We start from the raw sequence: 14,310 nt of genomic DNA, 5'->3' as shown, positions 1-14,310 counted from the left end.
TGTATTTATTATATGGTACGGACCACGGTACAGTTAGTCTCAAGAGCTGAATGATTGTTCTGCAAAGTTTCATGGCCTCATCTGGTTTGTGTTTTTTGGTTTTTTCATCTTCCCCTTCTTACAGGCTCTTAGTCTGGTGTAAAGCTGATGGGTGGGAGCAAAGGTAAAGAATGATGTAATGCAGCAGCAGCCAGAAAGCATCTTTTGTCTGAATTGTGAAATGGCTACTCCATAGTCATCTCCCCCCGATGAATCAGATGTGAGGGGCTGCTTTGTGGAACGAACCCTTTGTAATGGCACATCAACTGGAAGCAGGAGGAGACATTCAGTTGAAGAGCTCTTTCTGAAAATGGGTTTAACTTTTCTTTTGCCAGTCACTACCAGCATGACCTCATACACTTCTAGTACAATGGTGTGGCTAAGCCTTTGAGTACACAGCCATTACATCATCGCAGCAAATTAGAGAGGGAGGTGGTGAAAGAGGCCTTATTGTTGTCATGGCCGATGAGATGATCAGGACTCAACTCATTGTCGCCGAGAAGTTGGTGGCTTTGCTGGAGAGCGGTACGGAAAAATTGCTGCTGATTGATAGCCGCCCCTTTGTGGAATACAATACGTCCCACATCTTGGATGCCATCAACATCAACTGCTCCAAGCTCATGAAGCGGAGGCTGCAGCAGGACAAAGTTTTGATTACAGAGCTCATTCAGCATTCAGCAAAACACAAGGTAGGGGTCATTTTCCTCTTATTCCTTGTATTTGTTTCAAGGAGCAGCTGGGAAACGACTTGTAATAATTTTTCCTTAGGTATTTCATTTAGGAAAAAAACCCAAGACTATGGGACTGGGTTTAGCTGAGAACCTACTTGATCAAAGAGGCTCTTGATTACTACTGAGTTTATCGTTGGGGTTCTTGGTAGCCTGCCTACCCAGAAAGAATGTTCTCAGGGCTCTTGTATGTCCTGCAGAGCACAGTACCTCAAATGTATATAATTAAGGCAGGAAACATTCTCCTCCTGAGCTTCGAAGGATTCTTGGGGTCTGTGGTGGTGGGGATTGCTTAGCAAGTGGTCATCTGGTTTGCAAAGAAACTGTGTCTCTGTCAATTCTGGCTCCTGCTTGCTGCTTAAAATGCTTTTCATGGGAGTCATTTGATGGGGTTTGGTGGCTTATTTTGTTGTTTGTTTGTTTGAGGGGAGGGTTGTGGGGTTTTTTTTTTCCAAATAGAGTTATCAGTGAAGAGAAAATAGATAAGCTGTTTTAAATTACTGCATATCTGGAAGGGGGTTGGGGTCTTTTTAACCTTTGGTATTTGTTTCACATGCTTTGGGTATGAGAATAATCTACTACATTCTTGCTTTGATGTGTTAAAAATGAAGCTTTTTTTTTTTTTTTAAGTAGTGTTAAAAATGAAGCTTTTTTTTTTTTATTTTAAAGTGTATTTTATGCATACAGTTGTACAGGTAACAAACATGTATGTGGCTTTAGGCTGTTTATGTACAAAGCCTCCAGAAGCAGGAACTGAGGTAGGGCCTTCTAAAAAGCTTAGCTTTTAAACAAATAAACCAAACTAGCTGAAGGTAGAGCGTTTCACCAGTAGCCTCCAGAAGCAGGAACTGAGGTAGGACCTTCTAAAAAGCTTAGCTTTTAAGCAAATAAACCAAATTAGCTGAAGGTAGAGCGTTTCACCAGGGACATAAAATTACCTAATGATAGAAATTTGTTGGGAGTGCTTCAACCTGCAGCAAATAATCAGTTTATAAACTCTGTGAGGAATTAAATCTGACAGGCATATGAAGTATAAAATACAAACTTTCACATACAACTGCATAAGAAATCTATATAGCTGAACTACTGTATAGCAACTGTGTGGGAACCCTGATGGAAAGGATAATGTGGTGCTTTTAATCATCTTGTTTCCCATCTTACTCTGAGTTACTTGTGTTTCAGATTGAAATTGATTGCAAGCAGGAAGTGGTGGTGTATGACCAAAGCTCTAAAGATGTGACTTCCCTCTCATCCGACTGCTTTCTTACTGTGCTCCTGGGCAAACTGGAGAAGAATTTCAGCTCTGTGTATCTGCTTTCAGGTAAGATGTACCAAAAGAACCCCCTGAAACCCTTGAACAAGGAGGAGAAAGAAAATGCTGTCAGGATAGCAGATGTTTACAGGTTTGCAACAGTGCTGGTGTTAGAGCATAGATTTTTCTTTATGCATATAGTGACACTCAAAATCCATATGATGCTTAGAAATTGCATCTTACAGGGGAATATATTTTCAAAGCCAGGCTGGATGAGGGTTTGAGCAACCTGGTCTGATGGGGAGCTGTCCCTGCCCAGGGCAGGGGATTGTGACTCTAAGGTCCATTCTAACCCCTAAAATTCTATGATTCTATGATATTACACCATTAGTCTGTGTAAGTGGAAATGGATCAATGCAGGGGTTTTATGAGAGTGTCTCTGCTACTGTAGGATCAAATGAAAGAAATGTGCTTCCCCAGTTTGTTAAGTATTGTACATGATAGAAAGAAATCTGTTCCTTACTGAGTTGGTAATTACTATAATAAGGAGATGATCTCCTAGATCTAGGGAGATTAGCTTGTGTGACTTGTTAAATTTCAGCTCCCTCAGTGGTAGCAACACTCTAGGGCTTCTCTCTCCCCCTCCTGTTTTTACATCTTTTTCTAATCCCTGGGTAAAGCACCTGTAGAAATTCCACTCCTTATAATACAGGATTTGTTGCTCTTAATGTATGCTTTGTCATTATTTCTGTCATGGAACAGTACACTCAGTGTTCACAAGAAGGAACAAGGAGGGCCATGAAGTAAATCCAAGGCTGAAAGAGGACAAATACAAGTAGGAAATCCATTGCAATGACTCGATCAGTGATCTAATGAACAGTATACATAGTCTCTGAGAAATGCTAAAATTACAGTCAGAGACTGAGTAACGATGAGACAAAGGGAAATAAGTCCAGAGAGATGCTTCTCTTAGCAAGAAGGTTTCACTGCAGTTTGTAGTGACTTCAGATGAACATGATGAACCACGGGTGGTTGTGGTGCTGAGAGAACTCTTCCAAATTATCTTGGAAGGGATTACAGAGAAAATGAATAATTTCTGCACTTGAACAGGTGCATTTGATGCTCATGTGAGCTTGTACTTATAGTAAGCTAAGTAGGGTTTTGCTTTGGCTAGGCTTGGTGCTTCCATTTTCTTTGTCTAGGTAAGAAATATAACTGTGGGTGATGGAATACAGCTTTAGATTAAGTCACTTTTCTTTCATATGAGCCACCAAGTAAATGTGTATTCCTTAGGCAGAGTAAATGCTTAATGTAAGAGCACTTGAAATAAGTGGTTCATACCACCTTAAAATGAAAACTGTTATTTAAGAAATAAACCAGTCTAGAAGTAGTTTGTGTATCTTAAGAAATCCTTTTATTGTTCAAATATACAACTCTGCTCATCTGTCCTGAGGGTTTTATTAATAACCAGAAGCAGCTCCATGCAGCAATCAGACTATTCATAACTTAATCTCCATGACAGAAAGAGAAACAGCTCCCTAATACCTGAGAATTGGACCTCAGAGCAGGAGGGATTTGGGGGATCCATACCAAGGCCAAGCAGAGGGGAGTGCCATGAAACTTCCCTTCCTTCTGCTGTGCCTCAGCTGTGTGAGACATGGCTTTGATCCTCTTTTTCCTCTGCTGGACTCCTGAAGGAGGTGGTTGAGTGTCTCCACTCTCAGACTTGCCTGTTGTAGGATGGGCAGGACCAGGGAGTGTTCCCCAGCTTCCCAGGCCACAGTCTGTGCAAACACCAGTTGCAGATATCATAATGACACTATGAGAAATTGTTTCATTTCGTTTTCATTTCCAGCACGTGGTAGTTATCTGTTCAAGATGAAAATGCTACTTAAACCCACCATGACTTAGTGGTGCACATTAGCTAGCTGAGGTGAACTTAGCCATGCACAGCTGGTAAGGATTAGTTTGGTTGTTAGAGAGAGACAGAGGGAATCTAATGTGTCAAAATCCTCCTCATAAAAAGCAGGACTTTTATTTTAGCATATCATATGTCTCTTGGCAAATATCAGATTCGAGAATTTCATCTTAGATTTGGCTGTGTAGCTAGGATGGGGATGTTTCTGAATGCAGAAACAACTGATGGTTTCAAAACCAGTGGGAGAGGAGAATAAAAGCAACAGGGAAATGTAAGGAAATTATTTACTCCTGATCAGTTACTGGGAAGTGCTTATTTTAGGTGCTTATCTTTTACAGGTATTAAAAATCTACCTACTTAATACACATGCAAGAAACCTTTGGGTATGTAGGCTGAAGGAGAATGGGCTAGATTAAGTCTTATGCAAAGTTCCTTGGAGTTTATTGATGTGTGGCTGTAGGAAACTAGATAAAATACGTTGGCTCAGCAAGCTGATGACGAACTCTCATAAATGTTTATGGCCCATAATGAGAGTAGGGGTCAGTGCACTGTGTACAAAGAAAAACCTTTGGACTTCAGTTTTCCCTATGCCATTAAATCTGGTTTATTTAAAATAGTGACCTTAAATAAACATTTTGGGGTAGGAAGAATATATTTTGTTGGGATAGAATAAAGAGCAATTAACAAATATCTGAAATTCCTGCATCTGCCAGCCCCTGTTACTGAGCACTCAGTGAGGTGTCTTTTTATTTACACTGTGCATGAAGGTTTGCTCTGCCCTGGAGGTTGTTTTTCATTGAAGTAACCATTGTAAAGACACCACAAAGCAACACTTACTGATTAGTTTAAGCTTTTGACATAACCTCATCAAAATATTCCTGATCTGGTGAGGACTGTTTTCAGGAATTTGGTTTGGTTCCCAGTTTTTAACAGTGCACAAAGTACTGAAATATGGGTACTGAAGACTTAATCCCACTCCCCACTTCAATCAGCTCCACTGAGCTAAGTAAGATTTAAACACAGGGATGTCACTTGATTCCTTCTCTTCCTGTGTGTTGAGAATTGGATTTACTTGCATGGAGTCCTTTTCCTAGTTAATAGTGGGTTTATGATTTTTCTGCTTGCTCTGCAGAAACAGTTAAGAGAGACTAGCACTTCTTGCTTGAATTATCATTGTTAAGGCAGTAAACATCAAGAGTCTTGCTTAAATTCTATTCCACTATGCCAGTGGAAATCCTTCATGGTCAACTTCCCTAAAACACTTGCTCTTTCCTACTTCTTTTAGTCTGGCTTAGCTCTACTCATGCAAGCACAGATGTCTCCATGACTGTTACCTTTCAAATGTTGCCTGTGAAGAAGATAAAGCACAGCTTTTAATTTTGTACTGATTTTTAAAAGTTGTTTTTTTGTATAAAAGACTCCTGTGAAGAAGATAAAGCACAGCTTTTTATTTTGTGCTGATTTTTAAAAGTTGGGGTTTTTTGTATAAAAGACACAATCTAAACAGAAGGCTTTCTGAAAAAAACAGAAATGCCTTTCTGCATTTCTGTGTTGTTAAGAATTGTGATAGCCTAACACAGAAACACTCTATTGGCTCTGAACTGAAACCAAAAGCAAGAATTCTTCTACTTGCATAGGTGTGGAGCAATGCTAAATGCCCAAGAAGGACTAGCTAAACTTCAGAGTACTGTAAAGCAGGATCACAGAAATATTTTCACTGAAGTCCCTCAGAACTTTTTAGTGTTGCAAGACCAAGAGTGTATTTTTCCAGTGAACAATGAAGGACTTATTTTTCTGTCAGTCACTGAATTGCTACTTAGACTAGATGTACCACGGTGCTCGATACCACGGACAACCACCAAAAAATCCTTATATAATGTACCAGATTCTGAAGTGTATGGGCAGAAGGGAAGTTAAAGATACTGGAGACCTTTTGTGAGCTTCTAGACTTGTCTGTACAGTTTTACCCCTCTCTCCCCAGTGCCTGCACGCTGAGGTGTAGATTAGTATGTGAGTATATTCCATTGGAGCTATGCCTCTCATTAATCAGCATCGGCTAATCTAGATGTAATACTTCAGTCTCTCTGTAGAAAAATTGCTTCAGGGTTGGAGATGGAGCTACCATCCCTCAGTCAGATGGCAGCTGTCTTGAAAAGGTGTCCCTAAACTCCTGCGTGCTACTTACCACTCAGTTATCTGTATGATTCAGAGGATTACTAGTAGAGACTCAGAGATTTGCTGGGTGTCCAGCATGAAGCCCCTGCAGCTGACTGTGAGACCCACTGAGCCAGGGAGCTGTATGCCTCCCTCCCAAAACCATGGCTGGACTGTCACTACAGTCACCATGTGACATGTGGTGTTGACAGGTAATCAAGGCCCAAGTGGGGAATTGCCTACTAATCCCTGCTACCCTTCTGCATATGAAAATATCAGCAGTAATTTGATTCAGTGGGGTCTCCTTTCACAAGAGCTCTCTGATAAAATCCTGCAGAGCACAAAGCTACTGTAATGGGAAATAAATAAATTATTTATTTCTATTATTTCTATTCAGTGACAAATGATGGTGACATATGCAGTGGACAGTGAATGATGTCCTAAAAAAATCTCAAGAGTCTTCTCATGTAGGTAGAGCTGGTCATTTCTACATCCTGAAGTGACCAGGGTTGCAAGACTCAGCTTTCTTCCCAGCTCCTGCAGTCCCATATGGCAAGTAAGAGGGTACCATGTGGTTCAGTGTGGACTGAAAGATGATGTAGCAGTGGTTTGTGCTGTGTGATAAATTCCTGTCTAATATCCTGACACCTTTTAACATTTGGATTTGGAGCTTAATAATTTCTGGTTGTAGCTGACTGCAGTTCTGAGCATCCCCTACAAACAAGTCTTTGCAGAGTACCCCAAGGAGAAGAGCACACCTTCAAATGGTGGTCATCAATTCAAATAATCAGGTTATCAGCACATGGTTATAAGTAAAGCCAAGAATGAGCTGTTAAATATCCTGGCAGTGTTCAGGGGAGGAGAGGTAGTTGCATAATGATGCCAGCTCTCCTGGTGTTCTGACTGGTTGATTCCATGAGAAGCAAGCCCCTATGGAAAGAGGTACAATTCTTGCCGAGGCAGCACAGTATTCCCCTAGTGGTCCTGTAAGCCATGGAGTACAGCCAGTGTTGGTGGGGAGGAGACAAGAGTGAGAGAGGAGCTTAGCTCTGAATCACCCTCTTCAAAAGTCTCCCTCTCCATCAATTTTTAATGAGAGTGTAGAAAAACTAGTACCCTTGGCTACAGCCAGTCCTCTGTGAATATCCTCCCACCCTTTGTACTTAAAACACAGTTTTCAGTGCTCGTTTAGTGCCATGATTGTTTTAAGCACTTGAAGAATGGGAGTAGGGTTTATTACTTTCATATGTGTATCCACTTGCTGTCTTTTGAGAGAGAGCAAAGTTTGACTAGAGTAGAGCTCTCATAACATTTCTTAAACCCAAGAATAACTTGTTAAGTTTGCTTTTGTTTTGGATACCTCTGGATGCTTGTGAAACTTAATTGACTGAAATTATGCTGAAGGTATTGGTTCTTCAGAGGCAGAAAGGGTGAGCACGGGTGGCTAATATGCTCTTTTTACTTGTTGTGCCACTTGGCATATGCCACTTGGGTGGGAGGGGGAGTTTGACCCCATTCTCACACCCCCCACCCCTCTGTGTTTGCTTAACCTGCCCATTAACCTTGTCTTACCAAAGGCACAAACCCTCCAGGGCAAAGAACTTCCCTTGCTACTGTGCTTGTAAAACACCTGGCATAACTGGGCCACTTTCTGCACACTGCTGGAATAAAAACACCTCTGGCTTTCCCAGGCTGAAACCTTGGATGCTGTGGAAGGACTCCCCATGGCGGTGGAGTGGGACCAGGAGTGGGAGGGAGAGCGCAGGGATGGGAGCAATCCTGACAGGGCTCTCCAGCCTGAGCTTATGTAATGGAAAATGGCACGCGTCCCTACGGAGCAGAGCCGGAATGCAGGAATTGTAATGGCCTGTGGAGGTCTGCAGCTCGTTTAAACAGAGTGGAAACATTGTAGATTCATAAAACTTGTGAGTCAGAAAGTTTACAACTTTCCTTCCTTACAGCAAGGGAAAAATCTATCCTGCAGCTTTTAGGTAAACATTTTAAAGTTCGATGGGAATGTGACTGGGAAAGTGCTGTGAAGTCACAGCATTAAGAGCCTCCGAGGCAAAGTAAATGTATAAGTTAGCAGTTTGTATATTTTGTCTTTGCTGTAGTGCTGTTTATTTTTTTTAGCATAGTTTTCAGTAATGTTACTTTACCTGCCTGGCACTAATCAGTATTTACAGTAACAAATTCTAAATTGCTAGTAGAGGGAGAGGGGGAAAAAACCCCAAAAGCTAAACAGGAGTGTACTCCACTGCATACCTTTGGTGAATACAGAATTTTGGTGAGCCTCCCTTAAAATTATAGGGCCTAAATATGTTTCAGAGTTAGTTGCAAATTTTTCTGCTTTTTAATTCTTCTTTTCCTTTAGAAAGGAAAATTAAATGGAGAAAAAAAAAAAAGGATAGTAATATTCCTTTAAAAAGGGATAACAGTATAATATTGTTATCCAGAAGACTGTGTGGAGACCTCAGAGCAACTTTTCAATATCTGAAGGGCCTACAAGGGAGCCAGAGAGGGACTCTGTGTTAGGAACTGCAATGATAAGACAAGGGGTAATGGATTCAAACTGAAGGAGGGGAAGTTTAGGTTAGATATTAGCAAAAAATATTTTCCTGTGCAGGTGGTGAGACACTGGCCCAGGTTGCCCAGGGAGGCTGTGGCTGCCCCAACCCTGGCAGTGTTCACAGCCAGGTTGGATGAGCCTTGAGCAACCTGCTCTGGTGGGAGGTGTCCCTGCCCAGGGCAGGGGTTGGGACTAGATGATCTGTAAGGTCCATTCCAACCCCTAAAATTCTATGATTCTATGATTTATTAGTATATGGTTATATCAAATTGTGAATAATTAGTGCCCTAAATGAAGAAGCAAATTCAGGATTCAACAAACGTGGCGGAATCGTCTGTTACATCTACAAGCTTCAAAGTCTCCTTGCAACACTTTCTTAGTAGATGCATGTAGTCTTTGGGTTTTTTGACTCATCACTTGGGCCTTGAACCTTCTGCACCCCTTGCTTTAAAATAATTGTGTTTGATGCAGAATTAACACTGATTAACTGCCAGACAATTAGGTCTTGTGGGAAAAGGAAGGAAGTGGCTTCTAGTCTGTTTTCAAGAATTCATTGAAGAAAACCAGTTTCTCACTTTGGATTCCAACTGTTCTAAAGAAGCCAAAGCAGGGGGAAAGGAGCAGTGTCTGATTTGAATGGCACTGAAGTGAAATGCCAGTTTGCTCTGTTACCAGTGTGTGTTGTCTGTGGTCTTTTCCAACAGACTCCATTCCAACAGACACATTCACTGTCTCTTACATCTCCATCAGGAGCACAAGACAGGATCTTTCTGTGCATCCTGTGTGAGGCACAGGGAGCTGTAGTGCCAACTGGAATAACAGAGATGTTGTATTAAAGATTTCATAGGCTTTCCTTAGCCTGAAGTTTTAGGGAAGCCAAGCTCTTAGGAGCTGCTCCATTGTCTGTCTCTCTGCTATCACCCACAAAAGATCTTTAAAAGCTTGTTGGTCAGCTTCAGTAAGGTTTGACAAAAGGAGTAATTAAATGAAAAAAATAATGGAAGTTCCTGTAAGCCCTATGGAAATGAGCACTGGTACAGTGCAGAGCCTCAAATTAGTGTCTCCCCCTGAAAAGTAGTTTTGAGTTAAACTGAGCTGCCCCAGCAGCACAAAAAGGACCTTCAGGAGCTCAGGCTGCAATAGCTCCCAAGGATTTACTGTGAGATGGGCACAGGTGGCAGGTAGGATTCTTTGGTTCTGCAATTACTGAATTACTAGGTTGAAAAACATATTTGCACAGTGTGAAAGTGGAAAGCTGCTCTTCTGGTCTTTAGAATTGGTCTCCATTAGTTGGAGAAGGTAGCAGAGATCTTCATCCTGGTTACCCACCTCTTCTCCAGCTGAATCTCTTCTCCCCTCTGCCCTGGCTATGCTGCCAGGCTCTGGGTGCCAAAAGCAATTGCTGGGATTCTTTTGAGCTTTATCTGCCAGGCTCAAAGGAAACACATGAAGTGATGTGAACACCTATTTTCTCACCTTTGTTTCATTACAAGTTAGGTTTCATGACTGCACTTACAAAGAAATAGTGCAAAATCCTCCCAGAACAGACTGCATGGAGCTCTCATCTTTGTAGGAGTTGTTTCCATATTTGGACAGTTATATAGCAAAAGCAAGTTATACCTAAGGGTAAGGTCCCCTGTTTTCATGTTTCCTTTTCACTGTGAGCAACTCAGCTGTTGCTCTTCAATTTAACACCCAACTGTAATCCACCTTCTCTCTGAAATATAGTCAGATCTCTGTTCCTTTAGGTGCTTTGTCAGCAAGCACTTGCCTGATTAGCAAGAGCAGCTACCTCTAGATGATTAAGGAAAAACCTTCTGGTGCAGATCTTTGCAAACACTTGAGGATGAAAAGGAATTACAGAATTGGCTGTTTCAACAGTAATTTTATAAGCAACAGAAGAGATACAAGGATTATTTCCTGATTGTTTTTTTTTCCTGGATGTTAGAAATACATGTAAGCTGAGACATAGGATGGAGGTATGAGTGAACATCTGTGCCCTGTTCAGCACACATGCAGGAAAGACTCATAGCTATGGGTAGATGGGTGATGTCACTGGAACAGGCCTGTCTGGCTTAAAAAACCATTGGCAATTACAACCAGCTAACAGCCTGGTTACTGTGCTATCTCATGTAAGCTGCTCAAGGTGAACTTTGAAAGAAATGGCATTCTTCACCCTTTCCAGTACCCCACAGAAAAGAAGGGTGTTTGTCCTCCTGCCCCACACTTCTCCCAAGGGGGTGGTGAAGTGTGCAGGGTTGCTGGAGGTATTGATCTTCTCAATGACAGATGAAGTCTTGCTGGAGCAGCTGTGATGTCCTGAAGCCAAAGCTGCTTAAGCTGTGGTTGTATGAGGAAGGGATGTGTGTTGATGTGAGTGAAGAACAATGCTTGCATTTTTGAAAACTGAATTTTTAGTCATTGGTGGTTCTGCTTAACTTTTTTTGCTGCTCCCCAGGCCAAATCAGTAATTAATATGTTTCTTGTGAATTTGTCTTGTCTAATTTTGGTCACATCTCTGAATGGTTTGACAACCCATTGAAGGAGATATAAAGACAGCAAGGAGGAAAAGAAGCCAGTGTTACGTGGAACACAAGTCCTGTGAGGACAGGCTGAGGGAACTGAGGCTATTTAGCCTGGAGGAGGCTCAGGGGTGACCTAATCACTCTCTACCACTACCTGAAAGGTTGTAGCCAGGTGGGGATCAGTCTCTTCTCCCAGGCAGGGAGAGAGGACATAATCTCAAGTTGTGCCAGGGGAGGTTTAGGTTAGACATTAGGAAGAATTTCTTGACAGAAAGGGTGAATAGACACTAGAATGTGCTGCCCAGGGAGTGGTGGAGTCACCATCCCTGGAGGTGTTTAAGGAGAGACTGGACGTGGCACTTAGTGCCATGGTCTAGTTGACAAGGCAGTGTTAGGTCATAGGTTGGACTTGATGATCTCAGAGGTCCTCTCCAATCTGATTCTGTGATGGAATGAACATAAGAAACATCCACCTGTCCTGTTAGGGTGTCATTTCACTGGAAAGGCTGTATTAAGTATTGGATAAAACCAGTAAGATATTATCTGCACTTCACAACTTTGTACTAAGTGTTCCAATCAAGACCTTAGGGCTTCACTGACCACTTGCAAACCATAGTGGTTTACAGAGCTAGTCCCTGCAACTGGCAGCACTGTGGAATGCTCCTGGGCTATTTCCACTGAACATAACAGAGATGAGGTGATGTAAATGTTTGTGGCTCTCAGTAGTTATTCCTCTGTATTAATTTAGTGGTACTTAAACTAAACAGTCATAAATATCCAGATTAATTCCATTCCCTCAATGAAAGGTAGCTCTTCCCAAATCAATAGTATTTCTCTCTCATCTGTTGCCTCCTGATACCACATCTTTCCCTCACCTCTTCCTGTTTCTGGCAAACTTAGATGGGACTTCTACTTATATGAGGTTTTTATGCAGTGAATCTATAAGAAAAAAATAACTTTTAATGTGGAATTTTACTGAAACTTTTTCATCCTTCTGGGTTTGACCCTATTTTGTTTCCTGAGTTGGTTAAGAAGGGAGCTGAAAATTCTGATACCAAGATTCCTTTAAAGATCATACCTTTCTGATCCCAGTCATAGTTAGGCAAGTGGTAGTGTCTGTATCAAAGGCAAGTCTGTAGTCACCACTTTGCAGAACCATAGCAACGGGGCAATTGAGTAGTTTCCTGGATCTTGCCAAATTTCTGCTAATGGATGTGGAGGCTTGTAAGCAAGAAATGCAGGTTTTGCTGTAAAGACCTAGGAGGTGATGGGTTGTCTGACACACACACACACACACACACACAAGGACTGCAAAACCACTGACTGGTTTTGGCACCTTGACATGGTTTTGCAGAAACATCCTGTCGAATGTCAAGAGAGCTGTTTCAGCTCAGCTTACCACCAAGAGTACAGAAACCCTGTGTGGTTCATAGCTATTTAGGAGAGAATATTTTGGAGTTATTTGTCAGTCTCCTATTTTCAAGGCCCAGTTACATTTATCAAAGAATTCAGTGAAACTTTATTAACCCAGTATTAACCTGTTAATGATCTGTGGTTTCCCTGTCCCTCCTCCCCCAGCCCGAAATAGTTTCAACATGCTCTTGCAATTGATTTGTTATGCACATGAGGCTGGAGCAGTGGTGGGAGAAAGGGTGTTATTTAGAAACTAGCTCCAGAAGAAAAGTGTGTTTTCTCTTATTGAAACAAACTGCACAATGCTGCCAGCTGAGGTAGGTGTGGAGATGTAAAGAACAATTCTGCCTTGATGCAAATATCAAATTACGGAATCTGAAACAAATCCTGTCCCATCTGTCTTTTAAGGCTCAGTTTTCTATTCTGCATTACCACCTGTAGACTAAATTAATTTTCCAGTTGTTTAAGGTTTGTTTTTGAAGACAGTCTGCTTCATTTACAGCAGAAGTGTACAGGTATTCCAAGTGCTTCAAGCATTTTTCTCATAAGAGGCTCTTCACATAGACTGTACATAGACTTCAGCTTTGGGGACTCATGGGAGCCATAATCTGTATTAGAAAAAGAGAGACATTTGGAATAAATGCCTTTTTTCCTACACATCTTTAGGTGCTGAGGTGTTTTTATTTTTAAATACACCTCCCTATATAGGTAAAACCAGATATATTTTGTAAGTTAGTGCAAGCAAACAGTGATGAGTGCAGTTCCTTAGAACAGAAATAGATCTCAGAATGCCCCAACAGCTCAGTGATCCTACATGAGAATGCTGTTGTTCCAGGCCCCTGATACTATGTTTGTTGCACTTAGAGAAACCAGTAATATAGCAGGATGCATATACAAGTGTGTTTTTGTGTACAGGTTTTGTTTGCTTGTGGTTTCATAAAGTAATTTTTCTACATAAACTGACCTAGAATCTGTTTCTCCTATTGTGAGTGCCATAAATCAATCAGATTTGTTGAAAAGTTACTAATGTTTTGAAAACCTGGTTGTAGAAGATGGCAGGGAAGACTGGTGATTTGTTTCAAATATTGATCTATTTTGTGCTTTTTCAAATCAGTTCACTACAGGTACTAATAGCAGGTTAAGATATGTTCAAAAGAAAGGAGGATTTGCTTGGGAGTGCATGTAAAGATCAGTAATACAATGTCAGACTTGACTGATTTGAGAGTTTTGTGATTGCAGTTCATGCTGTAAAGATACTGAAGCAACACAGAGTCATAGAATCAATCGAGTTGAAAAAGACCTCAAGGACCACAGAGTCCAACCCTACTGTGGCTACTAGACCATGGCACTAAGTGCCACATCCAGTCTCATCTTGAAAACCTCCAGGGATGGTGAATCCACCACCTCCCTGGGCAGCACATTCCAATGTCTGATCACTCTCTCAGTAAAAAATCTCTTCTTACTTAATATTGAACCTAACCCTCCCCTGGCAGAGCTTGAGACTGTGCCCTCTTGTCCTGCTGGTTGCCTGGCCTTGGCTGCTGCCAGATGGTCCCACAGTCATGGTACCTCTGGAAGAGGCACATACAGTTCCTCTGTTAAGGCTATCCTGCTGCCCCTCAGCATCTCCCCATCTCCTGCATGAGAACTGCTAAGGACACCATTGCCTGTAACACCATGTGTAAATGAAATACATACTCTTCCTCTCACAG

The 14,310-nt window shown here is 41.6% G+C and overlaps 1 protein-coding gene across 1 annotated transcript in view; it reads left to right on the top strand.

Moving 5' to 3' along the window:
- Positions 1-495: 495 nt before the first annotated feature.
- Positions 496-14,310, top strand: part of DUSP16 (dual specificity phosphatase 16) — a 26,542-nt gene continuing 12,727 nt past the window's right edge. Inside the window, exons 1-2 of the mRNA XM_009075743.1 lie at positions 496-728; positions 1,950-2,170. Of these exons, the coding sequence (XP_009073991.1) occupies positions 498-728; positions 1,950-2,170 (452 nt within the window). The 5' untranslated portion in view covers positions 496-497. The remainder of the gene's footprint in view (positions 729-1,949; positions 2,171-14,310) is intronic.

The sequence above is a fragment of the Acanthisitta chloris genome, unplaced genomic scaffold (assembly GCF_000695815.1).
Source record: "Acanthisitta chloris isolate BGI_N310 unplaced genomic scaffold, ASM69581v1 scaffold6405, whole genome shotgun sequence".
NCBI lineage: Eukaryota > Metazoa > Chordata > Aves > Passeriformes > Acanthisittidae > Acanthisitta > Acanthisitta chloris.
Note: the sequence above shows the minus strand (reverse complement) of the source record. Positions and strands in the feature narration are given on the sequence as shown.